The sequence below is a fragment of the Lynx canadensis genome, chromosome E2 (assembly GCF_007474595.2).
Source record: "Lynx canadensis isolate LIC74 chromosome E2, mLynCan4.pri.v2, whole genome shotgun sequence".
NCBI lineage: Eukaryota > Metazoa > Chordata > Mammalia > Carnivora > Felidae > Lynx > Lynx canadensis.
In genome coordinates this window covers 14505286-14530671 of record NC_044317.1, presented here as the reverse complement: position 1 = coordinate 14530671, position 25386 = coordinate 14505286, and the positions used below count along the sequence as shown (strand labels likewise).

General features: G+C 42.3%; 2 protein-coding genes across 2 annotated transcripts in view; one reads left to right on the top strand and one right to left on the bottom strand.

Moving 5' to 3' along the window:
- The window catches only part of PKD1L3 (polycystin 1 like 3, transient receptor potential channel interacting), an 80584-nt gene that overhangs the window by 23484 nt on the left and 31714 nt on the right, over window positions 1-25386 (top strand). Inside the window, 18 exon segments of the mRNA XM_032591436.1 lie at window positions 309-436; window positions 746-977; window positions 2686-2879; window positions 5913-5960; window positions 5963-6100; window positions 6102-6155; window positions 7140-7177; window positions 7179-7254; window positions 7505-7582; window positions 7584-7687; window positions 11548-11694; window positions 16433-16489; window positions 16491-16628; window positions 17111-17298; window positions 18944-18993; window positions 19727-19907; window positions 20544-20736; window positions 20839-21073. Coding sequence (XP_032447327.1) covers window positions 309-436; window positions 746-977; window positions 2686-2879; window positions 5913-5960; window positions 5963-6100; window positions 6102-6155; window positions 7140-7177; window positions 7179-7254; window positions 7505-7582; window positions 7584-7687; window positions 11548-11694; window positions 16433-16489; window positions 16491-16628; window positions 17111-17298; window positions 18944-18993; window positions 19727-19907; window positions 20544-20736; window positions 20839-21073 — 2279 coding nt within the window.
- Window positions 18758-19305, bottom strand: LOC115503523 (transcription elongation factor A protein-like 8). The gene has a single exon (XM_030299796.1). The coding sequence runs from the start codon at window positions 19155-19157 to the stop codon at window positions 18804-18806; it is 354 nt and encodes a 117-aa protein (XP_030155656.1). The 5' UTR covers window positions 19158-19305; the 3' UTR covers window positions 18758-18803.

Genomic DNA, 25386 nt, shown 5'->3' with positions numbered 1-25386 from the left:
TTTACCTAACAAACAAGAGCAAGATTGCTGTCTTATCCTGGAGAGCAGAATACTTCCTTGCTAGTAATAATGAATCCTCCAGGTATAAAAATGTTAAAAAATAGTAATTCTGAGGGTCACAAGTAAATGACTCATCTTTAATTCTTCCTCGTATGATGTTATAATGAGAAATATTATTTCAGTTGAGGTATTAGCAAGGGGAAAATCCCAACATTTACTTTAATTTCTGATATCTGATACATTATTACCTTTTGGGGTGTTAGGTAATAGATTTCAGCAATTGATGAAACAAATTTTCTTGTCTCTAGGTAATAGGACTAGCTTCAGTTCCTTCAGGGATTTTGATGACAAGAACATTGTTGGAAGTATCAAAAGTGTGTTGCTAAGCTCTAATCATAAATTTTTCCAAGTCCATGATTTAGTGGAAGATATTGAGGTATGACTTCATTATAAAGGAATGAAATAGAAGGGAATAGGAATTCTTGGAGAATAGGATAGAAGGAAGCCATTTTAGATTCATGGCAGTGCCATTATTTTATTATTCACATCTTCACTTGGAAACTTTTACAAGAACTACCTTACCCTTAGGAGGTGTTTTAGGTTTGAGATTATATACTCTCGCTTAATCCCTACAGATATTCATGGAGGAATACCTAGGAAGTTACATTCCATTATCACTAGAAAGGAGACTTAAAGGCATCAACAGATGAACCATCTTGAAGATTGGTTAACTGTCTCGTTCTAGATCATGCTGTGGAGAAATGTTAGCGTGGAAATCTATCCCACCAGCATCAACATGAGCTCAGACCATTTTGTTATGACAGTGAGCATCACTTCCCTGGAGAAATCCCTGATCGTGTGCATAGAACCTGAAAGTCCCCTTTTAATGACGCTCTACCTGGGGTTCCAGTATCAGCCTAACCACACCCACTTCAACCTGAACATCACCCTTCCAAAGAATCAGGTATGGCAAATAGGTAAAACCCCAATCAGAGACTTACTTTGAAATGCATTTTTTTTCTTCTTTTTCTTCAACTTTTTATTTTGAGATAACTGTAGATTCTCATGCAATTGTGAAAAATAAAAGAGCTCATACCTTTTACCCAGTTTCCCCTCATGCTGGCATCTTGCATAACTATACCACTATATCCTAACCAGAAAATGACATTGATACAATGCATTGACCTTACTTGGATTTCATCAGTTTTACCTGTACTCCTGTATGTATGTTTATTCCATGTAATTTTATCACACGTGGGAATGTATATGACCATGAAACACATTTTTTTTTAAAGATGGATTGTGGAATGGATCCAGATATATATGTGATAAAGCAAATTTAGTAAAATGTTAATTCTAGAATCTGGTTAGTGATTAAATGGGTCAACTTTCCATATGGTTGAAACTTTGCATAATGTTGAGAAGTAAAATTCCTGCACATACACATATATTTCCAATTTTATTTGTAATCTTAGATTTGGGTCAGGCCAGAGATACCTCAGTAAATCTTGGTTTAATATCAAAATGACTACACTGTGGCTTAGAAAAGTGAAGAATTTGAGACATATATAAAAAGTTAAGAATTTCTGAGATACATAAATAGTGCCTTAGATGTACTTGACCAAAAAACATATTCACTGGATATCAACTTTAAATGTTGTACTGGGGCGCCTAGGCATCCGACTTCAGCTCAGGTCATGATCTCGCATTTCGTGAGTTCGAGCCCTGCATCGAGCTCTGTGCTGACAACTTGGAGCCAGTAGCCTGCTTCGGATTCTGTGTCTCCCTCCCTCTCTCTCTGCCGCTCCCCCACTCATGCTCTCTCTCTCTCTCCCCCCCCCAAGAATAAACATTAAAAATCAATTGTAATACTGAAGAATCTTAATAAAGAGCTACTGTTTGCATTTAAAAAATGTGTGGAGGAGTGGCAATAACCATGTTATAAAACATAAAGCATGTTATAATCCCCTCTCATTACAGTCTTCTCATGTTGAACAAGCTTCTGGCTGTTTTATAGGCCTCGCTAACACAAATGATCACTTTTTAGGTGATTCCTGCTCTTAGACACAGTACCTGAGGCAGCACCTTTCATCCTGGGCTCCCGGGTATAAAGTTCTGTGTTACAGACAAGCTCTTTCCGACTCAGAACATGCGCTCCATTTTCCTTGCCAGTCATGGCAATATCATGTCCCTTGGGGATCTTAGACATCCTCTGGTCCGGAGACTTTGTCGGAAAGATGAGAACATTAAGGAGATGGTGTGACTTGCCTTAGCCCTTAACAGCCATCTGGTGACAGAGCTGGGCCTCGAATCAGGGCTCTTTCCTGGAACCACACTCTTCCCATCCTTGCTTCGTTCTTGGGCTTCTTCTTTTAGCTCCGTCTTGTAGCTACTCGTTTGGGTGTGTGATTCATTCATTTTTCTAAAACTCATCATATATTCTGACTCATTAGACCTAAATCTTCATCTGTCAAAAGAACACAGCTTTTTATTGGAATGGGAGAAACTCAGAACCCCGGGTTGTGCAACTGGTCATTTTCTTGAAAGTCATTTGTAATTATAAACTTAATCCTTTCCCCACTTGTAAAATAATGATAATAATAACAATAGATCCTTCAGAAGGAGCGTTCTGATAGTAATTTTGTCCCATTGGAAATGCAAGTAAGCCCTGTTCTTTGTTCTCAGATGAGGAATGTACAGGGGTGCTGGCTCCAGAGAGTCTGCAGTATGGGAGCAGCGCCTACTACACAACAGCTGTGCTGAATAAAAGCCAGTAGAGTGCCCAGCGCACACCCACCCTGCTCTAGGCGGCAACTGCCGTCACTCGCTGTCATTTCTGGGACAGCCACAACAGCACGTGGGAGACCATAGCGTGCCAAGTAAGAAGCCACACCACTTCTCTTTCTCTTCTGCCCCAGCTGGCATGAAATGCAGAGCATCTGTTACCTCGTTCGAGGGGCCCAGAAAGAAAAAGCATCAGGAGGGAGAGAAATCAGCCTGGCAAAAAAGAAGATTGCATGTAGCGGGCCAGGAAAGTGTGTCTATTCGGAGCAGGCTTACACTTTATATTTGTTATTTGCTTCTAAAATATTCAGTCCAGGGTGAATCTGACAGTTCTAGATAAAAGAAGCAGTACGTAGGGGTGTCTGTATGGCTCAGTCAGTTAAGCGTCTGACTCTTGATGTCAGTTCAGGTCATGATCTCCCAGTATGTGAGTTCGAGCCCTGCATTGGGCTCTGCGCTGATGGCACAGCGCCTGCTGGGGATTCTGCCTCTCCTTCTCCCTGCTCCTCCCCAGCTGTGCATGCTCACGCGCGCTCGCTTCTCTCTCTCTCTCTCTCAAAATAAATAAACTTTAAAACAATTTTTTAAAAAAGCAGTAGGTAGACCCTGTTAAATTCTGCAAGTGTTAAATATGTTGCAAGTAAAAGTAAACAAATTTCCTGCTTAATTAAAGAGAGCTTTTGTAAAAATAAGCTGGCAGATTCTTGTACATTCCAGGCGAGGTGGGGACTTTTCTCATTGTCACCTCGTTCCAGGGGTCTGCTCACTTTAAAATGGCACCCTGCATTTTCGCACAAGTGATTCTGTGTGATCCCATCTGATTTAAGTCCTGGCTCAGTTGCACCAAGACCTTGGTGTAAAGTTCTGGAAATAATGAGGCTGTTGGTTAAGAGCTGAGAGAGGGTCATTCACATGTGAAGAGAGGAAAAGAGGATGCTGTGGAAGGCAGCTGCGCCATTCGTGGCCTCGGCAGGGATTTCGGAAGAGCTGGAGCAGAGCCTCTCGAGCAAATCCTCTACCTGGGAGCCCCTTAGGTTGCAGTTTCTGGTGAAATAAATCGGGGCAAGACCTGAGTGGCCTTTCTAACAAGCCCCCTGCACAACGCTGGGACCCCGTGCAGGGAAGAGAGCTGCCGAGAGCAGGATGACAGTTAGAGGGTGAGAGATAGACCAGGCACCCAGAACTTAACCTTGTGCCTTAGAAAGCAGCCAGTCGTACTGACAATATTTGAAGCTTTTTATCTGCACAATTGAACGTGGAATTGGTAATTTTCACTTGATTGCCTAGTAACATTTTTAAAAATACATATTTTTTAAAGTTTATTTTGAGAGAGAGAACACGTGCGAGCACAAGAGGGGGAGGGGGAGAGAGAGAAGAGAGAGAATCGCCAACAGGCTCCATGCTGTCAGCACAGAGCCTGACTCTGGGCTCAAACCCACACACCTCGAGATCATGACCTGAGTTGAAACCAAGAGTCGGAGGCTTAACTGACTGAACCACCCAGGTGTCCCTGAAGATACTTTTTTGTGAAGAAATGTTACAACATGTGGAAGTTATAAGGAAGTTATAGGGAATAATATAATAAAAACATTAAATACTCTGGCTTTATCGCAAAGTTGGTATTTTGCTCTGTATAGTTCAGATTTTTTTATAACAATAAAACACTCTGGAATAATCAAAGCCCTCTATGTATCCGCGTCCAGTCTTGTTTTCTCCCACTTACCAAAAGGCGACCACTGTCCTGAACTCAGCATTTGTACTGATTGCTTCAGCACATATTTACTGGGCATCTTCTACGTACCAGGCCCATATCTAGGAACTAGAGATACAGTGATGGACAAGACAGTGTCCTCCTGAGCTTACATTCCAGGGAGGGAGACTGACAAACATAGATACGAGAGTGTTGTTTTGCATGCTTTTGGTCTCTTTGTAAATGGCGTCATCTATACCGTATCCTCCTTTAATTTGTTTTTTTCACTCACCGTTTATCCACGTTGCTATATCTAGCTCTGACAATTTCTTTTTTCTTAAAGGGGAAGTTGTCTCTTTATTTTATTTATTTATTTTTTATTTTTGAGAGAGAGAGAGAGAGCATGAGTGGGGGAGGGGGCAGAGAGAGAGAATCTCAAGCAGGCTCCATGCTGTCAGTGCAGAAGCTGACTGGGGCTCAAACCCGTGAATCATGAGATCATGACCTGAGCTGAAATCAAGAGTCAGACGCTCAACTGACTGAGCCCCCCAGAAGCCCCTCTACCTCATTCATGTTAACTGCTGTAGATTACTCCATCAGCATGCAGTAGGAGTCCTCTACTTGTTTGTTTGTATGTTCTGCTGTTACTGGACATATATATAGGTTGTTTCCAGTCTTTTTTTTTTTTTAACGTTTATTTATTTATTTATTTATTTATTTTTTTAATTTTTTTCAAAGTTTATTTATTTTTGGGACAGAGAGAGACAGAGCATGAACGGGGGAGGGGCAGAGAGAGAGGGAGACACAGAATCGGAAACAGGCTCCAGGCTCTGAGACATCAGCCCAGAGCCCGACGCGGGGCTCGAACTCACGGACCGCGAGATCGTGACCTGGCTGAAGTCGGACGCTTAACCGACTGCGCCACCCAGGCGCCCCTAACGTTTATTTATTTTTAAGACAGAGAGCATGAACGGGGGAGGGTCAGAGAGAGGGAGACACAGAATCTGAAACAGGCTCCAGGCTCTGAGCTGTCAGCACAGAGCCCGACACGGGGCTCGAACTCATGGACCGCAAGATCACGACCTGAGCCGAAGTTGGACACTTAACCGACTGAGCCACCCAGGCGCCCCATCCAATCTTTTAGTTATGAACAATGCTGACAGAAACCTTTCTCATGTCTCCTTGTGCACATGTGCAGAGTTCCCCAAAGATGTGGGTTCAGACCTGGAATGGTAGGATTCAGAGAATTTGTGCTTCTCCAGGTTTGCTAGAGGTTTCCAGATTGCTCTCCACATACACTATTTTACATGACCCCCAGTGGTAAATACACGACCCGGACATTGTTTTCCCTCCCTAAATTGCATATGTTTGTGTTTTATGTTTGTTCCTTCCTTAGCACTCTGTTCAGTTAGAGTCAATATCTTGATTCTAATTGCAGGTTGGGCCACAGAGTACAGTTTTGAGGACACAGTAACTGCCTGAGGTCACTGTAACCACCTGACCTACTTTGGCAGCGACTTCTTCATTGTGCCCCGGATGGTGAACATTGAAGACACTATCAAGCTGCTCCTTCGTGTGACCAGCAACCCTGCTGGGGTGTCATTGCTAGCCAGCCTTTTAGGATTCTAAAAGGCTCACCTTTGTGCGGGCTTGGAGGAAGGATCAAACATACATGCAGAAGGTGACAGTCATGACTTTGATTCCAAAAGCTTTGCATAGTGTCTTGAGTAGGTGGAACAAGATGGAAAAACAACAACAACAACAACAAACCTTCACCAGAAGAGGCAGGTAGAGTGGTAGGAATTCTCAGTGGCATAGGAATTCGAGTACGACTTTTTTCTTAAATTTCTCTTCACGTTTCCTGTCTCAGGGCTTCGCAATTTAACTCTTTTTTATGTTCTTTTTTTTTTTTTTTTTCTTTAGCAGAGGTTGAACTCTCATATGATTCATTTAAGTTAGGAATAAGCCCGAACATCTAGAGAACTTAAAATCAAATGGAAGTTTATCTCACTTTATACATTGGATGTGAAAGTCAGGTGTAAGTAAAATTAGAATTCCATGTAACTGCAATATAGAAAAAACCTGTATGGAATCTCGTTTTGGAACAATAGCAACAACAAATCTTCTGATGACAGCCTCTTGTTAATTTCTGTTCTATGCATTCCTTATTCTTATGTGTTCTTACACTTGGGGATTCTAGAATACACGCCGTCCATTTCTTTCTAGCCATGGGTATAGAGTTGCCAGTTTTAACAAACAAAAATATAGGACACCCGGTTAAATTTGAATTTTATGTAACTCATGCATTTTTAGTACTTCTGTTCCCAAGTGATTCATTGTTTACCTGAAATTCAGGTTTAACTAGGTGTCCTCCACACCGTGTGATAACCCTACCTGGGCGGGCGGGAGGTGGAAGGATTTCTAAGGCCAAGACCTGATCAGCTGATTCTATGAATATTTCATTTCAGAGGCATCAACCCAGGACTTGAGCCCTCATCCCCTGCTTCATCACTTAGGTCTCTTGTTTGTTTATCTTGTATCCGCACGCCACCCTTGATGTTCACCGAGGTGCCAGAGCTGGAGCCGTGCATCCTCCTGCTTCTTAGCTGGAGGAAGCAGTGTCTACACTAGGTGAAGATCCTTCTTGGCTCTGCTGTTCCTACAGGTGAAGGTCACTGTCCTGGCTGATAATGACCCCAGCTCTGTTTCACTACCTCCTGCAGGTCTCCACTGGCTATCGAAGAAGGGCCGCCATGCCAGCTAAGCTTAACGAAATGAATGTTCTTCACTCCTTGCCTTGTGTCTGCTATCGCCCGAGATGTGCCCTGACCCAGTGACGCCCGGTGTCCAGGAGCACTTACGAGAGTAGCTCCTAGTTCTACACTGGACATCGGCAGAGTCTGCCATACTTGCCGAACCCCCCAAAGACTTCATCTCAGTACAACTCTATCTTCCCCCTTCTCCTTAGGGATAAACCCCAAGAATCCTCTGAGAGCTTCCTGCATTTTATCTTTGCTTATCGTGTTTTAGGTGGTTATCACCCTCTATGGATCAGAGGGGCAGAGGGAGACCCATCACCTTTGTGACCCCGAGAAGGCAGTCTTTCGTTGAGCCAGAGCGTCTGGATATCTTCCTCCTCAGTACTCAGTCCTCTTGAGGGGAACTGCACAGCCTGTGGTTCTGGCATGACGATTCGGGGGCCAGCCCTTCTCGGTAAGTCCCTGCGTCAGGCTGCCTTGGCCTTTCTCCTCCGTGGATCTGCGGCGTTCTGGGCAAGACCAGCATGCCATCACAACAAATGACAATAATGCTTTGGGCCAAATTGTAACCAATGACTGTTAGATTTAAATTTCAAAGCTCAGGGTGCCTGGGTGGCTCAGTCAGTTAAGCATCCAACTTTAGCTCAAGTCATGCTCTTACAGTTCATGGGTTCAAGCCCTGCATCGGGCTCTGTGCTGACAGCTCAGAGCCTGGAGCTTTTCTCAGATTCTGTGTCTTACTCTCTCCCCCTCCCCGGCTCGTGCTCTGTCCTCTCTCTGTCTTTCAAAAATGAATAAACATTAAAAAGAAAATATTTAAAAAAAAATAAAACAAATTTCAAACCATTTACAAAGAAGAAACCCTGCAAAGAAATATGGGAAATTAACAATATAATTTTGTATGGGTGATTAAGTGATGGGTGGTTTTTTTCTTTTATCTTCATTTAATATTGTCATGATTGTAAAAACAGCAAATAACAACCACTTACTGCCCCAAAGTGTTATAAATTAAAAGTACCTATAAACTTGAAAAAAGATCTTTCAAGATTAAATGTAATGAATGACTATTCACTAAGTATACTTGGGGTAAAAATTAAGAGCTTGAAGGAAAGAATAGAAGAATCGTGTTATGGGATGTGCCCAGGGGGCTAGAGAGGGAAAAGGTCAGTGATGAGTGCATGAACCTGATGTGTGTGAGGTCCACATGACCTGTTTTTCTCCAACAGCAGGCGGAGTGAGAAGAGGTGGGTGGAGAGAGTAATGGTGAAATTAACTAAGGACCAAGATGATTGGTTGTTTGGGGTTTGGGAAAAAGAAGGGAATGAAGTCAAAGGTCTAAGGCCGTGGTGTTCAAATTGTTGCTGAATATTGTCCACCTGAAAAGGGTGTACAGCTTGCCTGTTTGTCAGCAAAATGAGTCTTTCCCTGCTATGCTAGACCACTAGGCCAGTAGAGTCTAATAATTTGCTTGCTGTCCCCACTCTGTTCAGGCATCTACAGAGCAGCTTGTACACTATCATTCCAGTTTGATTATAATGGTGAATAATGTGTAATAAGTACTTGAAGCAATGCTTAACTTTGCTAGTCATCAAGGAATGCAAAGTAAAGCCACAGTGAGAGCACTAAACATCCACCAGAATAACTAGAATTAAAAAGTCTGACAAAACCAAGTTTGGGTGAAGTTGGAGGCAACTGGGACTCACAAGTGATGCTGGGAGCCCAAAACAGTGCAGCCACGTGGAAGAACAGTTTGACAAGGCTTGTAAAGTTGAATAGACCTTTACCATCTGACCCAGAAATTCCACTCCCAGGTATTCACCCAAGAGAAATGAAAACATATGTCCATTCAAAAATATACACACATTCGTTCATAGCAGTTTTACTAATAGCTGTTCAAAACTAGAAACAACACATAAAAAAAATTTTTTTAAAAACTAGAAACAACACAAGTGTCCATCAGGTGAATGAATAAGCAAGTATTAGCATGTTCATTTAATGGAATACTACTCACCAACAAAAAGAACAATCTACTGATACACACAGTAACATGGATGAATCTCAAAAACGTTATGCCAAGCAAAAGAAGCCAGAACAAAAGAAAACATGCTGTATGATTCTACATATATGAAATTCTAAAACAGGCAAACTAGTGCAAGAGACAGAAAGCAGATCAGCGGCCACCTGGGGCCAGGGGTGAGTCTGAGGGGGGTTGACTGCAAAGGGACACAAGGGGACTTTTGGAGGTGATAGCTTGGCAGTGGTAGTACTTACACAAGTGTTCACATTATGAAAGATGTGTTGGACTGGGGGTTCCTAGATGGCTCAGTTAGAAAAGTGTGCCACTCTTGATCTCGGGGTTGTGAGTTTAAGCCTCATCTTGGGTGTGGAGATTGCTAAAATAAATTAAAGACCTAAAAAACTGTACTGAACTGTACCTTTTATTCATTTTTTTAAGTAGACTTCACAGGCAGAGCAGAGACCACCATGGGCTCAAAACCCTGAGATCAAGACCTAAACTGAGATCAAGAGCTGGGCACTTAGTCACCTGAGCCACCCAGGCACCCCTTGACCTGTATGTTCAAATGGGTGCCTTTTATCATATGTAAATTATACCACAATAAAGTTTTTGTTTTTGTTTTTGTTTTTTTTTTTTTTTTTGTAGAGCACCAGTGGGGTAAGGACAGAGGGAGAGGAAGAGAGAGACTCTCAAGCAGGCTCCCTGCCCAGCGCAGAGCCTGACATGGGGCTCAATCTCACAACCTTGAGATTATGATCTGAGCCAAAATCAAGAGTCGGATGCTTAATGAACTGACCCACCCAGGCACCACCACAATAAATTTTTTTAAGTATACATGTAGAAAAAATTCTAGAGTTATATATACTAAGTATTACCAATAATTATCTCTGAGTAGTAGGCTTATAAATTTTAAAATTGTTTCTTCATTATATTTTTAGATATTTTCAAAAAAATTTTAAGAGTGTATTTATTTTGGGAGAGAGTGGGGAGGGGCAGTGAGAGCGGAAGAGAGAGAGTCCCAAGTAGGCTCTGTCCATGCTTTCATCACAGGGCTTGATGGGGGCTCGAACTCACAAACCATGAGATCACGATCTGAGCCAAAGTTGGACACTTAACCAACTGAGCCACCCAGGTGCCCAAAATATTTTCATAGTCTTTAACAGCAAATTTGTATACTCACATTAGATTCTTTTTATATGAAAGAATAAGAAAGTAAAAGTTACACTGGGGTCATAAAAAGCCCATGACAAGTTTCTCACCAATCAGAAAGTAGATTTTTTTCTTGTTTTTTATACTTTACTCATAAATGAAAAACTTTAATAGTACAAGATACACTAGCTAAGTTTAAATCTAATGTACCTTAGTCACTTGTGATTTTATAAACTGCCTCAATCAGAGAGTTCCTAGAAATATTTTAGCGTTAAAGAAGTCTATTCATCACACAAAAAATATTTTCAACTAAAATTCAACAAAGATTTTGACTGGAGAGATTTAAGTTGCTTTATAACATTAAACATAGGCTCTCAGGGAAATAGCATCATGACAATAGAGGAGGAGGTTAATGGACTAGTTGCAAGACGAAGTCAAACAACTTGAACAGTAGGTGTCCCAGGGGTCAAGTTTGTCGGCGGTTGAAGTTCCTGGAGAAAGGAGACACATGGTAAAACACTGTGGTCAGAAAGAGGATGAAACCTCAGGGCCTCTGGCTCTGTGAGGTAAAGACAGAGCTACAGACCCCGGCAGGATCAGAAGTCAGTAGTATAAATGTTGAAGATCACTACCTGACCCACCCCCAGGGATGTCCCCTCAGACCCTGGTGACAGAGACAGAGACAGATGGGATACTCGAAGAGATGGCAGGGCCCTGGCACATAAGAACAGGAAAGTTAAGGAATATATACACTCACCAAACTATTCCTAAGTTATACAAGTCTGCGTTCTGTTTTGTTTGGTTTTGAGAGAGAGAGAGAGAGAGAGAGAGAGAGAATCCCAAGCAGGCTCTGTGCTGTCAGTCCAGAGCCCAATGCAGGGCTCGAACTCATAAACTGTGAGATCATGACGTGAGCCAAAGTCGGACACTCAACCGACTGAGCCACCCAGGCGCCCCTGCATTCTGGTTTTGATACATGAATTCTCTTAGAGGTTACACAGGAAGAAATTGGATCAGCTTTTGTTTCTTTCTCTAGTTCTTGCCTCACAATGAAAAGAATCCATTTACTGATAGTGCAAGATTACTTCTTGTTACAACAACTGGTTCATGCCCACCTCCCTACCATGCTTATCTTCATTTTACTATAGGTATGGAAACCGGGTAATTGCCAGTGACGTGGCAGGTAAAAGGAAATGGCACTTCCTGTCCAACTGTTGGCTGGCCATGGACCTTGGAGAGAGTGAGCATGACTGGGTCTTCAAACCAGTCTCAGAGAAAGAACTCTTTTCCTTTAGGTATTGGTGGGGAAATGGTGGTGTTCCACAAGTCTCTGAGACTCTGTTCATTTTTCTTCATCCTCCGTTGCTCAGACTGGATAATTCCAATTGACCCATCTTCGGGTTTCTGCTTCTTTTTTCTGACTGCTCAGATCTGCTGTAGAGCCTTTCATTTCACTTAATGTATTTTTCAACTGCAAACTTTCTGTTTGGTTCTTTTAAAAAATAATTTTTAGGGATGCATGGGTGGCTCAGTTGGTTGAGTGTCCAACTTCAGCTCGGGTCATGATCTCATAGCTCATGAGTTCGAGCCCCACGTGGGGCTCTCTGCTGACAGTGCAGAGCCAGCTTGGGATCCTGTCTCCCTTTCTCTGCCCCTCCCCCATTTGCAGTCTGTCTCTCAGAAAAAAACATTTTAAAAATAATAATAATTTCTGTGTGTTTATTGGTATTTTTCTATTTGGGAAAACACCATTCTCATTTACTTTCCTTTAGTTCTTTAGACATAGTTTCCTTTAATTCTTTGAACACATTTAAAATAGCTGATTTAAAGGCTTTTTCTAGTGTATCCAGTGTCTTGGCTTTCTCAGGGACAGTGTATTGATTACTCTGTGTGTGTGTGCCTGTGTGTGTGCGTGCACCCACACACACACACACACACACGCACACACAAGCCATACTTTGTTGTTTTTTAGTGTCTTGTGATCTTTTGTTGAAAACTGGACATTTTATTATTTAAAAATTCTTTTTTTAATCTTTATTTATTTTTGAGAAAAAGAGACAGAGTGTGAGTGGGGGAGAAACAGAGAGAGAGGGAGACACAGAATCCAAAGCAGACTCCAGACTCTGAGCTGTGAGCACAAAGCCCGACACGGCGCTCGAACCCACCAACCACGAGATCATGACCTGAGCTGAAGTCAGACGCTCAACCGACTGAGCCACCCAGGCGCCCCAAAAACTGGACATTTTAAATAATAGAATGTGGCAACTCTGGAAATCAGATTTTCTTCCCTTTCACTGGGATTTGTTGTTGTCAAACACAAACTTGTTGTTGTTGTCTGTTTCATGACTTCTCTGAATGAATTCTGTATCCTTTGTCATGGCGTGCAGCTGAAGTGTCTGCCCAGTTAGTCTGGAGGTCAGCTAATGTTTGGATAGAGATTCCTTAAACACCTGGAGCCAGTAAGTCTCCCGGTCTTTGCCAAGGGGATTTGTGTGCATGTTGTGTCATACCCTCAGCCCTCAGCAAGGCACCGGCCAGCTCTGCCTTGGTCTTCACTTCCTGCTTGCTGAGAGCCTCAATGTCATGCAGGGGTGAGGGCTCAGGATGTTCTCTGGCATCTCCTGAGCCCACACACAGCCCTGGATTCCCAGCAGTTATGTCAGAGCTTTCAAAAATCCTGCAGACTTCTTGTTTCCCAGTTTCTTTTCAGTTTTTTTGGTTAGTCTGTTGTTCACCCACCATGGCAGGCAGCTATGAAGTTAAACAGTTGCCTCTGAGTATATTTTTAAATTTTTTGTTAATGTGTATTTATTTTTGAGAGAGAGACACACACAGAACACTAACAGGAGAGGAGCAGAGAGAGGAGACACAGAATCCAAAGCAGGCTTCAGGCTCTGAGCTGTCAGCACAGAGCCCAACGCAAGGCTCGAACTCAGGAACTGTGAGATCGTGACCTGAGCTGAAGTTGCCACTTAACCCACTGAGCCACCCACGTGCCCCGCCTCTGAGTATTTTTCACAGTGCCCTCAGGGGAAAAGCTTTTTGAAGCTAGTGAATACCCAGTCAGGTCAAGTAAGGACAGCCTTGCAAGTGGGGTTTTCCTGGGAACTACCAGACAGCTCAGATCATCACAGTTCTCTGGGAAGGAGACCTTAAAGGAGTTCCAGTCCTGTTCTGCCTTCTTTTTAGTGGCCCCTGGCTTTCTCTGTGATTAAAGGCTGTCAGGTCACCCTAGAGCTAGAGAAAGGGAGATGGGAACAGGGCAAGTGACAATGCCACAGAGTTAACTGCTTTTACTGATACTCATTCATTTTTCGTTTTTCTTTTTTTTAGTTTTGTTTTTTATTTTTTAAAACTTACATCCGAATTAACATATAGTGAAACGATGATTTCAGGAGTAGATTCCTTAATGCCCCTTACCCATTTAGCCCATCCCCCCTCCCACAACCCCTCCAGCAACCCTCAGTTTGTTTTCCATATTTATGAGTCTCTTCTGTTTTGTCCCCCTCCCTGTTTTTATATTATTTTTGTTTCCTTCCCCTTATGTCCATCTATTTTGTCTCTTAAAGCCCTCATATGAGTGAAGTCATATGATTTTTGTCTTTCTCTGACTAATTTCACTTAGCATAATACCCTCCAGTTCCAACCACGTAGTTGCAAATGGCAAGATTTCATTTTTTTCAATTGCCGAGTAATACTCCATTGTGTGTATATATACCACATCTTCTTTATCCATTCATCCATGGATGGACATTTGGGCTCTTTCCATACTTTGGCTGTTGTGGATAGTGCTGCTATAAACATGCGGGTGCATGGGACCCTTCGAAACAGCACACCTGTATCACGTGGATAAATGCCTAGTAGTACAATTGCTGGGTCATAGGGTAGTTCTATTTTTAGTTTTTTGAGGAACGTCCACACTGTTTTCCAGAGTGGCTCACCAGCTTGCATTGCCACCAACAATGCAAAAGAGATCCTCTTTCTCCGCATCCTCGCCAACATCTGTGGTTGCCTGAGTTGTTAATGTTCGCCATTCTGACAGCCATTTTAATGACTATATGTTTCAGTTATAAGATTTCTAATTAATTTTATTTCTGTTTCTCAGAATTTTTTATTCTTTTTAAGTGAATGCTATGCCTTGATTCGTCTCTTTGAGCAACCTGAAATACTTATTTTGAAGTCTTCGTCAGACTGTCCCATAAAATTAATTTCTTCAGGACTGAATTATTGATTGTTTTGGTTGCCTTTCTCTGCATTTGATTTCTTCCTGAGTTTAGGAATTTGGGATCATAAGTTTATTTGGGGGGGGGGGGTATTGTTAAATTTCTTTCTCTCTCCCTCATCCCTGACTAGTAGTCTTGTTGCTGTTTCCATGTAACTCTTCACATGGCTAGTCTAGAATTAGGCCTTATTATATTACAGTATTTTGGATCTCCTATTCCTCAGTGGAATTGACAAAACTAGGGCTCTTGCAGATTTTGTCTGGAACGAGTTGATTTCTTGGCTCAATTCCTGGTTATGGGGCTGTCCTTTTTCCGCGCACCTCCCTACCCATAAATTGGCAGTTTATTGTTCTGCAGTCTCCCTTCATGAGCTCCAGCCTGAACCTGGGCTCCAAGCAGTGAAGTTGGCTTTACTCTCCCTACCCCACCCTATGAAATACTTTCATTTCCAATTACCTTGGAAGAACCAAACTCCTGCCTGCATACTGCTTTCTTCTGGAGCCCAGAAATCTTCCCTGCTCATCTCCATGGTTTTTTCATTCCATTTCTCCTCCTCATAGATGTTTATCTTGTTTTGAAACCCAGCCAATATTTTTGGCTCTTCCTTTTTTTCTTTTAAATGTTTGTTTATTTATGTTGAGAGTGTGTGCATGCATGCAGAGAGAGGGAAAGGGAGAATCTCAGGCAGGCTCCACACTGTCAGTGCAGAGCCTGATGTGGGGCTGAATCCCACCACTGTGGGATCATGACTTGAGCTGAAATCAAGAGTCAGTCACGTAACCAACTGAGCTAATCAGGCGTGCCTTTGGTTATTTCTTTTTTTTTTTTTTTAGTTTTTTTTTTTTTTTAACATTTATTTATTTTTGAGACAGATAGAGACAGAGCATGAGCAGGGGAGGGTCAGAGAGAGAGGGAGACACAGAGTCCGAAACAGGCTCCAGGCTCTGAGCTGTCAGCCCAGAGCCCGATGCGGGGCTCGAACTCACGGACCGTGAAATCATGACCTGAGCCAAAGTTGGACGCCCAACCGACTGAGCCACCCAGGCGCCCCTGGTTATTTCTTTTTATGCCTTATTTATAGTTCGTCCACATTTGGAGAAGAGAAGGGGCTCAAACTATAAATTTACCAAACTATGTTGAGTGGAAGCCCAGTGCAAACTTGTGAAGAGTAAAAGATTTATCAAAACTCTTAGCTAAAAGAACCGTTGTTTTTTTTTTAAGTTTATTTATTTTAAAGAGACAGAAAGCACAAGTTGGGGAGAGGCATAGACAGAGGGAAAGAGAGAGAATCCCAAACAGGCTCCTCACTGTCAGTGCAGAGCCCAATGCAGGGTTCGAACCCATAAACCATGAGATCATGACCTGAGCCAAAGTCAGACACTTAACACACTAAGCCACCCAGGCACCCCGCTCAGCACTTCTTGTTGGACTGTGCTCAGTTCTTTATATGTTCACCACAGTCCTGTGATCTGGAAAATATTATTAGCCCTTTTTTTACGGATCAGGAAACTGAGGTTTGGAGAAGTTAAATTAATTTTACTGAGATCGAGGGGACAATATGTTTCAGGTTTAAAAGAACCGTTTTTAATTTTAAACTCTCATACAATATAAATTAACCTTATCCTTGACAACCTTTTGTCCTAAAGCTACAAAAGAATCATGTTGCCATGAATTTGAAAGAGTCTTCATAGAGGTGTTGGATACTGGCCTAGTTGTTGGTGTAAGCGTGTTGCCGGGCAAACCGCCCCTTAGTCTAGGATGCTGTCGGAATGAAATCTCACTTCTGTCCTTTTCTAATTGCTCTTCTTAGACACCTGTTTTCCTCCATGATTGTAGGAAAGCTCACCCAGGATCATCTGTGGCTTGGAGAACCAGTTTACAAGAGTCCAGAGGCTCTCTTGCTGCATGACCTTGCTTCTGTGCGACATGGTCGTCAACGTCATGTTCTGGAGGAAAACTGGCACCACTGCCCAGAGAGATGAGCAAGGTATGGGTGAGCCCGATGTGTAGCCTTTGTAGTGTGTAATCCTCTTAAAGTACTGCACTCTTCTTCCTTGCAGGGTCAGAAACACAATCCTGATGTGCCTTTGTTTTTTCCTTCGCTACTCTAACACTTGAATACTCTTTTTTTTTTTTTAATTTTTTTTTTCAACGTTTATTTATTTTTTGGGACAGAGAGAGACAGAGCATGAACGGGGGAGGGGCAGAGAGAGAGGGAGACACAGAATCGGAAACATGCTCCAGGCTCTGAGCCATCAGCCCAGAGTCCGACGCGGGGCTCGAACTCACGGATCGCGAGATCGTGACCTGGCTGAAGTCGGACGCTTAACCGACTGCGCCACCCAGGTGCCCCGGGGTCCTATTAATCTTGATAGCTTTTCCCTAATTTCTGTCCTCTGCCAAACAGATGGCTAAAGCTAGGAGAGGAAGGAGTCTGAGATGATTTCAGCTCTTGAGGATACAGGTTGATGTGATGTTCTTCTTCCAGTGGGTCCATTGCTATGACCTGGTCCCAACTGTTCATCAGCATCCAAACCGCTGTCTTCCTCTTCCCTGTCAGTCTCATAATCGGGAGGCTCTTCCTGCTGATCTAGCCTCAGGAACCCCTGCCTCTTTTTCCTTCCAACCAGGCTTCCTGCCTCTCAGAAGCTCCTTGTGAGCCTCTGTCTCACAGAGGTGACTGAAGTAAGCTTGGTATCTAACTGTATAGGTAGATGGTGGGCCCTGTTTCCCCATGTAGCAGGAAAGGCCAGCAGAGGGGATCTCCTGGAAGGCTCATGGGGTCCTATTAATCTTTTTTTTTTTTTTAATTTTTTTTCAACGTTTTTTTATTTATTTTTGGGACAGAGAGAGACAGAGCATGAACAGGGGAGGGGCAGAGAGAGAGGGAGACACAGAATCGGAAACAGGCTCCAGGCTCTGAGCCATCAGCCCAGAGCCCGACGCGGGGCTCGAACTCACGGATCGCGAGATCGTGACCTGGCTGAAGTTGGACGCTTAACCGACTGCGCCACCCAGGTGCCCCGGGGTCCTATTAATCTTGATAGCTTTTCCCTAATTTCTGTCCTCTGGGCCACAATGCATCATGCCCCTTGTTTCTCCTCTCTTTTTTTTTTTTTTAATGTTTATTTATTTTTGAAAGAGAGAGAGTGAGCGGGAGTTGGGGCATAGAGAGAGGGAGACACAGAATCTGAAGCAGGTTCTAGGCTCTGGGCTGTCAGTACAGAGCCCGATGCTGGGCTTGAACTCACAAACCGCGAGATCATGACCTGAGCTGAAGTTGGACACTTAACCGACTGAGCCACCCAGGCACCCTTTTGTTTCTCCTCTTAATGGTGAAGTATTGTGAGGACAGGATGTGAATGCAGAAGGTACTATTCTGGAATTTTCATTTTTGATGTTTGAGCAAGTGGTCCAATCTTTCATTCTGTATTCTCCTAAAACTAGTTTTATTTTCTTTTTTTAAATTTCTATTTTAGGGGAGCCTGCGTGACTCAGTCGGTTAAGTGTCCAACTTCAACTCAGGTCATGATCTAGCCAATCGTGGGTTTGAACCCCATGTCAGGCTCTGTGCTGACAGGTCAGAGCCTGGAGCCTGCTTCGGATTCTGTGTTTCCCTCTCTCTCTGCCCCTCCCCTGTTCATGCTTTGTCTCTTTCTCAAAAATAAACAAACATTAAAAAAAGTTTTTAAATAATAAATTAATAAATGTTTATTTATTTTTTTTTGACTCTTACTTATAAAACTTTTATTCTTTTTGTGTGTGTGACATGTGTTCATGAAAAAATACATATAAGCAAAAAGAAAAAAGCTCACGCTACACAGAAATAAGCAGTTAAGTTTTTGATATATGTATGTATGTATACACACGCACGCACACACACAATTTGGGATTTAATCCTACATATGTGAGCTGATACTAAATATACTGCTTTGTAACCGGTTATGTTTTACTTTACAATATAGAATGAATATATTTTCATGCATATGTGTGAAACTTTCCAATTGAAAAACAGACCTGGAGAATGGGTCAAAATACAAAATCCAGTGAGATGCTGGTAACAAGGGAACTACCTAAAAAAAATTCCACCAGATGATTAAAATAAAACGAAAGTCAAAGATACATCAGAAAACGCTAACAGAAAGAAAGCAGGGGCCAGATTTAATATCAGACAAAAAAATTCAAGGCCTAAAGCACACAGGATAAGGGCGGCTGCGTGAATGTCTTTGCTTCCAATGCATCATCACAAACTTGTTTCTTACTCTTCTTATCTCTTCCCTAAGCCTTTCCAACTCATCTACTCCTCTTATCGTTTCTTCAGGGTCCAAATGCCTCACAGGAGTGTCCTCTTTAAACCCCTGGCCAGGTTGGGTCAGCCCTCCTCTAAGATTTCCTTCTGCTTCCTGGCTTACACCTTCTTCGGAAGGTTGAGGATTTCCTTCTGCCTCCTGTGGTACAGCTTCTGAAGGACGGCCTGCCTCTGCCTTTGGCATGTTCTGTGGTTTTCCTTCATTTTCTTCACAAGACTTTTGCATGTTGAGTATTTTTCTGTTATTTCTTTTGAATAAATTAATTCTGCAGGGATCCAGGGGATTTTCCTGCCTCTTCCCTCACTCGATCTGTGTCGCGTCCAAAGACCAAGAGTCCTGAAAGGATCCGGGGCACTTTTCTCCTTCTCCAGCAATACGTCAATGTTTATTTATTTTGAGACAGTGTAAGTGGGGGAGGGGCGGGGGGGGAGGGAGAGACAGAGAGAGAGAGTGAGAGAGAGACCGAGAGAGAGAGACTGACTTTCAAGCAGGCTCCACACTCAGCATGGACCCCGACCCAGGACTTGATCTCCCCACCATGAGATCATGACCTGAGCTGAAATCAAGAGTCGGACACTTAAACAACTAAGCTACCTAGGTGGTCCTCCTAAAATTAGTTTTGAAGCTACTGTGAGGTGACGTATTTCTGAAAAAGGAGAAAGAAAATGAAAAATGGAGGCTCTTCCCACTAAACATTTGCCTCTCCTAGTCAAGGGACAACCTCACCATCTATAACCGCGACCAGTCCTGGGTGAATGTAAAACTGATTTTTCTCCTTTTGGTTCCATATTCAGGAATTAAAGGAGACTGTGGGATTCCTACTCTGGAGAATTATGTACCTACTCTCAGAGTTGGAACAACCTTTATGGAGTCCTTCCAACATTAACAAGCAGGTGAAGCTTTTACCCAGCCTCCTCTGTTCTCACATAGCAGGTCACGGCTCTCATCAGCGGGCAGGACCCCATTGGATAAACGGTAAACTTCCGCAGGTTTTAGTAACTGATCTGTTATCTACCTCCTCCCTTGCTTGCCTCTTGCTTATCCTTCCTACCTCTCAGCATGACCAACAGGCACGGTACAGCCCTCTGCTTGGCCCAGCTTCCTTAGGCTTCCAGTAGAGCTTTTAAGAAAATAGATCTGGTGAAACAAAGTAAAGGATTAAGGAAGAGCCCACAAAAATGCCCTCAGACCCCCCCCCATATTCCATCTGCTTTGTTGGGGGCTCTTGAAACATGTCATTCTTTTTCTTCTGTTGGAATGGTGACATTATGTGATCTATGGATTCTTGAATATAATTGGGGCCTCCTGGGCACTTATCTAATATAGTTGTACATGTACTGTGGTTCTGGTGAAAAAGCCCAGTTAGGTTTAAATTTTTATTTACTTCTAGAGCAAAAGTTGTTTTTATTCTGGATCACAGTGTAGAATTTTAGAAATTGTTACCAGCTGGCCAGGATGATCAGAGAAGACAATACTGATTGTGGTCTAATCTCCAGTGACTGGGCAATTTAACCTCATCATCAACGAGTGAGATGCTAATCTCTGCCAGTTAATTACTATCTGCCGAAGTCTCCCACTTGCTGAAGTGTGAACCTCGGCCTGTATTTTCAATGGTTCCTGAAGGCCAGCATCATTTCTGTCATTACCTGCTCAGAGTTCTGCAGAGGCTTCAATCTCACTTAAGCGCACTGGGTCCCACTCAGGCTGACCGGCCTTGTGACATCCTAGATGCCACCAGTCAACTGCAAGAACTCCAGGAGCTCTTGGAAATACATATTCTTCCAACAGAACAGGGGCCATTCAGGTAATAATGCACCACCCCGGCTTCTTTTATCACTTATAGTCTTCCTGTGCTTCTCTCTGAGCTGTGGGCTAGCAGGTTATTCTTTCAACTTCTGTTCTTAAGAGAGGCAACCAGTTCCCCCCTCCTGAGCCCGGAAGAAGGGAAGAAGCCTATCGTTAATGGCCTGCCCCGATGGTTGACTTGCATCTCCTGGCTCCCTCTGGGTGTCACTAGCCCAGCTGCAGCCTTTTTTACTGCATTTTATAGTCTGGAACTGAACAAAGACCAGGCCACCAACTGGGTTATTTCAGTGATATTATCAGTGCTTCAGAACATCTTCATCAGCCAGCTAGTAAAGGTATGTGAAAAATGGGTCATACTGGCATGGTAGGTGGGGGGGTGAAGGGGAGGTACCCACTCTAGTTGCAGGTAGTTTGGAACAGTGAGACCCTTGGGTGTCAATTCAGAGTGCCTAATGTTTCTGCCAATTTGACCACACACACACACACACACACACACACACACACAGAAATAGGCAGAATGGGATTTGAGATATGAGTGAGGTAGTCACAGAAAAAACTAACCAGAACTGAGAGACCAGTAGAAACAGAGCAGAAAAGCATTGCCAAGTTAAAAAGGACAAGTAAAAAAATCAATCGGCATCAAACTACTTTTTAAAAAAGCAACAGAAAACTTAATTTTTAAAAACTTTGGATTAAGGAAAATGTCAAGCCCCACAGAAATGTGTAGAGAATAGTATAACGAATTCTGCCGTTCTGTTAGCCAGTCAACCATTACTTCATTACCAGAACAAGTCAATCATCTATTTTGAAAAGAAAAATGCCTCACTTCATATCATCTTATCCATAAACATTTTAGTGTGTATATTTCTAAAAAAAAAAAACAACTATTTTTTTGTTTTGTTTTTAAGGTTTTTGTTTTTTGTTTTTTGAGAGAGAGACAGAGCATGAGCGAGGGAGGGGCATAGAGAGAGACACAGAATCCAAAGCAGGCTCCAGGTTCTGAGCTGTCAGCACAGAACCCAACATGGGACTCAAACCCATAAACCGTGACATCATGACCTGAGCGGAAGTCAGATGCTCAAGCAACTGAGCCACCCAGGCGGCCTTTAGGCCTCTTCTTTTAAAAACATAAATATAGGGGCACCTGGGTGGCTCAGTCAGTTAGGCATCCGACTTTAGCTCAGGTCATGATCTCACGGTTTGTGAATTTGAGCCCTGAGTCGGGCTCTGCACTGACAGCTGACAGCTCATAGCCTGGAACCTGCTTTGGATTCTGTGTCTCCCTCTCTCTCTGCCCCTCCCCAACTTGCTCTCTGTGTCTCTCCCTCTCTCTCTCTCTCTCTCTCTCTCTCTCTCTCTCAAAAATAAACATTTAAAAAGAGTAAAAAAACAAATATAAAAACAATTATCACACTAATGTGTTAATATTTATACAATACAAATGTACTTTACACTATAAAAAGATTAAGATGGTTTTTATGTTGTGTATTTTAACGCTTTTTTAAAAAAAGCCAGGGTTCAGATTTTCCTAATTGTCTCATACATGTTTATTTTATAGTTATTTTGTTCAAATCAAGATTCAAATAAAATCCATGTGTTGCAATCAGCTGATACATCTTTTAAGTACTCTTTATGCTTAGTCTACAGGAGCTCCTCCCTTTCTCTTCCCATTGCTGTCCATTCTTGCTATTTTTATCACAGTGTATTTGTTGAAAAAACTGTATGTTGTCCAGTAGAGTTCTAACATTCTGGATTTTGGTTACAGAATTGTTTCTGTTTTAAGAACCATAGAGGATGGGCCTGAGCTCCCACAACCAAACCTGGAGAACTCTTAAAACTCTTGACATTCAAGCCTCACTTCAGACCAATTAAAATTTTTTTTAATTTTTTAAAATTTATTTTTGAGAGAGACAGAGTGCAAGCAGGGGAGGGGCAGAGAGAGAGGGAGACACAGATTCTGAAGCAGGCACCAGGCTCTAAGCTGTCAGCACACAGCCCAATGCAGGGCTCAAACCCACAAACCGTGAGATCATGACCTGAGCCGAATTCAGACATTCAACCAACTGAGCCACCCATGCACCCTAGACCAATTAAATATTGGTCAAAAAACCAGACCAAGTAATGCCTAGAGATGGTTTCCAATGCCTAGCATGCTTAAACTTCCCAGGTGGTTCCAGTGTATAGCCCCATTTGAGACCCACAGATCCCAGGGTGAACAAGGAGTAGGTAGATCTTAATTAAAAACTGCTGGAGGAGACCAAAAATATAACAAGACCTCTTTAGGAGACTCCTTTGTATCAAACACACAGACAAAGGCTTTCAGGAAATGAAAAATGTGATTTACAAATTTTTAAAATTCACAAGTTGAATTGAAGGAGATGTCACTAATCACCAGGAAGTTTAAATAAACCAAAATAATGCAAAACATGAAATACATATATAAAAATACTGAATAAGGGTGAACAGACTTATTTTTTTTTCTTTTTTAAAATTAAATTCTAATTAGTTAACATGCAGTGCAATATTGGTTTCAGGAATAGAATTCAATGATTCATCACTTATATACAACACCCAGTGCTCATCACAAGTGCCCTCTTTAGTACCCATCACCCATCTAGCCCATCGCCCACCCACCTCCTTCCCTCTGTCAACACGTCGTTTGCTCTCTATTGTTGAGTCTCTTGTGCTTTATTTCCCTCTTTTTTTCTTACCCCTCCTTCCCATATGTTTACCTGTTTTGTTTCTTAATTCTAAATATGAGTGAAATCATGTGGTATTTGTCTTTCTCTGACTTAAATTTCACTTAGCATAGTTCATTCTAGCTCCATCCACATCATTGCAAATGGAAAGATCTGATTCTTTTTGATTGCCAAGTAATATTCTGTGGTATGTATATACCACACATACACACACATACCTTATCCATTCATCAGTCAATGGAGATTTGGGCTCTCTCCATAGTTTGGCTATTGTTGCTAATGCTGCTATAAACATTGGGGTGCATGTACCCCTTTGAATCTATATTTTTGTATCCTTTGGATAAATAAATAATAGTGCAATTGCTAGAACGTAAGGTAGTTCTATTTTAGTTTCTTGAGGAACATACTCTTCTCCAGAGTGGCTGCACCAGTTTGCGTTCCCACCAACAGTGCAAGAGGGTTCCCCTTTTTCCTCATCCTTGCCAATACCTGTTGTTTCTTGCATTGTTAATGTTAGCCATTCTGACAGGTATGAGGTGGTATCTCATTGTGGCTTTGATTTGTATTTCCCTGATGATAAGTGATGTTGAGCATCTTTTCATGTGTCTGTCAGCTATCTGGTGTCTTTGGAGAAGTGTCTGTTCATGTTTTCTGCCCATTTGTTAACTGTGTTATTTGGGTTTTTTTAGAGGGTGTTGAAGGGAGAAGAGACTTAGACTGTAGATCCAGGCTACTTAACATGCAGGTGATAGGAATGATAATAATTAAACAATCCACTCTTGCAAAGAAATATTTAATTTATATTAAAAGGCCTCAACTAGTTCCAGGCACAATCAATTTTAAAAGTCGCACTGAAATGGAGAATAGCTCTGGAACAGAGCCCTGAATTCTGCATTCCTGACAATTTCCCAGGTGATGCTGGTGCTGCTGGTTCATTGATCACACTTGGAGTAGTATCATTCTGTGTAACAGTTTCTGTGAAAAGTCAATGTCATGAAAAAATTAATGATGGGGGAGTATTCTAGATCCTTTGACTAAATAAGACATTTTTAATATGGATAGGATATTATTCGAGGAAATTATTGATAATTTCCTTAAGTGTAATAATGATAGGAGAATGCCCTGGTTTTTAGGTGATACATACTTGCATACAGGTAGTCCTTGCTTTGTGCTGTTTCATAGTCTGTGAATTTTAGTTACATGGTTTAGTTAAATAACACCGGTGTCCCAGCAACACAGTTCAAATATCATTTACCATGGTCCTTGAACTGTGAGTGATTGCATAAAGTACTAACTGCTTGCTGTTAGCTCTTCAGTCCACAAATCACCACCTAAATAACAGCTGTACATCATGATCAGTGACTGTGTCACTTTTAAAGTGTGTGGATGATTGGCCACCTATTATCTGGCTTAGGTACAGACAGCAAAGTGTGTAGTTGTGTTATCTCCTTGTCTTCCAATCACAAACCCCTGTGACATTTTACAAAAAAAAAAAAAAAAGATAATTGGAAGAGGCAATTGACCCACAAAGATATAAGTAACAAAGAAAAGTGGAAATGCTGGAAGTGGCATTTAAATAGGTGTAATTGACGGGTGCCTGGGTGGTTCAGTCGGTTAAGCATCTGACTCTAGAATTTGACTTAGGTCATGATCTCACAGTTTGAGGGACTGAGCTCTGTGTCCAGCTCCTCCCTGAGCACGGAGGCTGTTTAGGATTCTCTCTCTCCCTCCCCCTCCTCTCTCTCTCCCTCTTTCTTTCTTTCCCTCTCTCTCCCCCTCTCTCTCCCTCCCCAGCTCTTAGCTCTTGTACACACACTCTCTCTCAAAAAACAAAAAACAAAAACAGAAAAGCAAACAAACAAAAAACAACAACAACAAAGCAGGGGCACCTTGGTGGCTCAGTCAGTTGAGCTTCTGACTTTGGCTCAGGTCATGATCTTGCAGCTTGT

What these genes read in the sequence shown, in the direction of transcription:
- LOC115503523 (XM_030299796.1), bottom strand. Translation starts at nt 19,157, where the DNA reads ATGCAAAAGTCTTGTGAAGAAAATGAAGGAAAACCACAGAACATGCCA.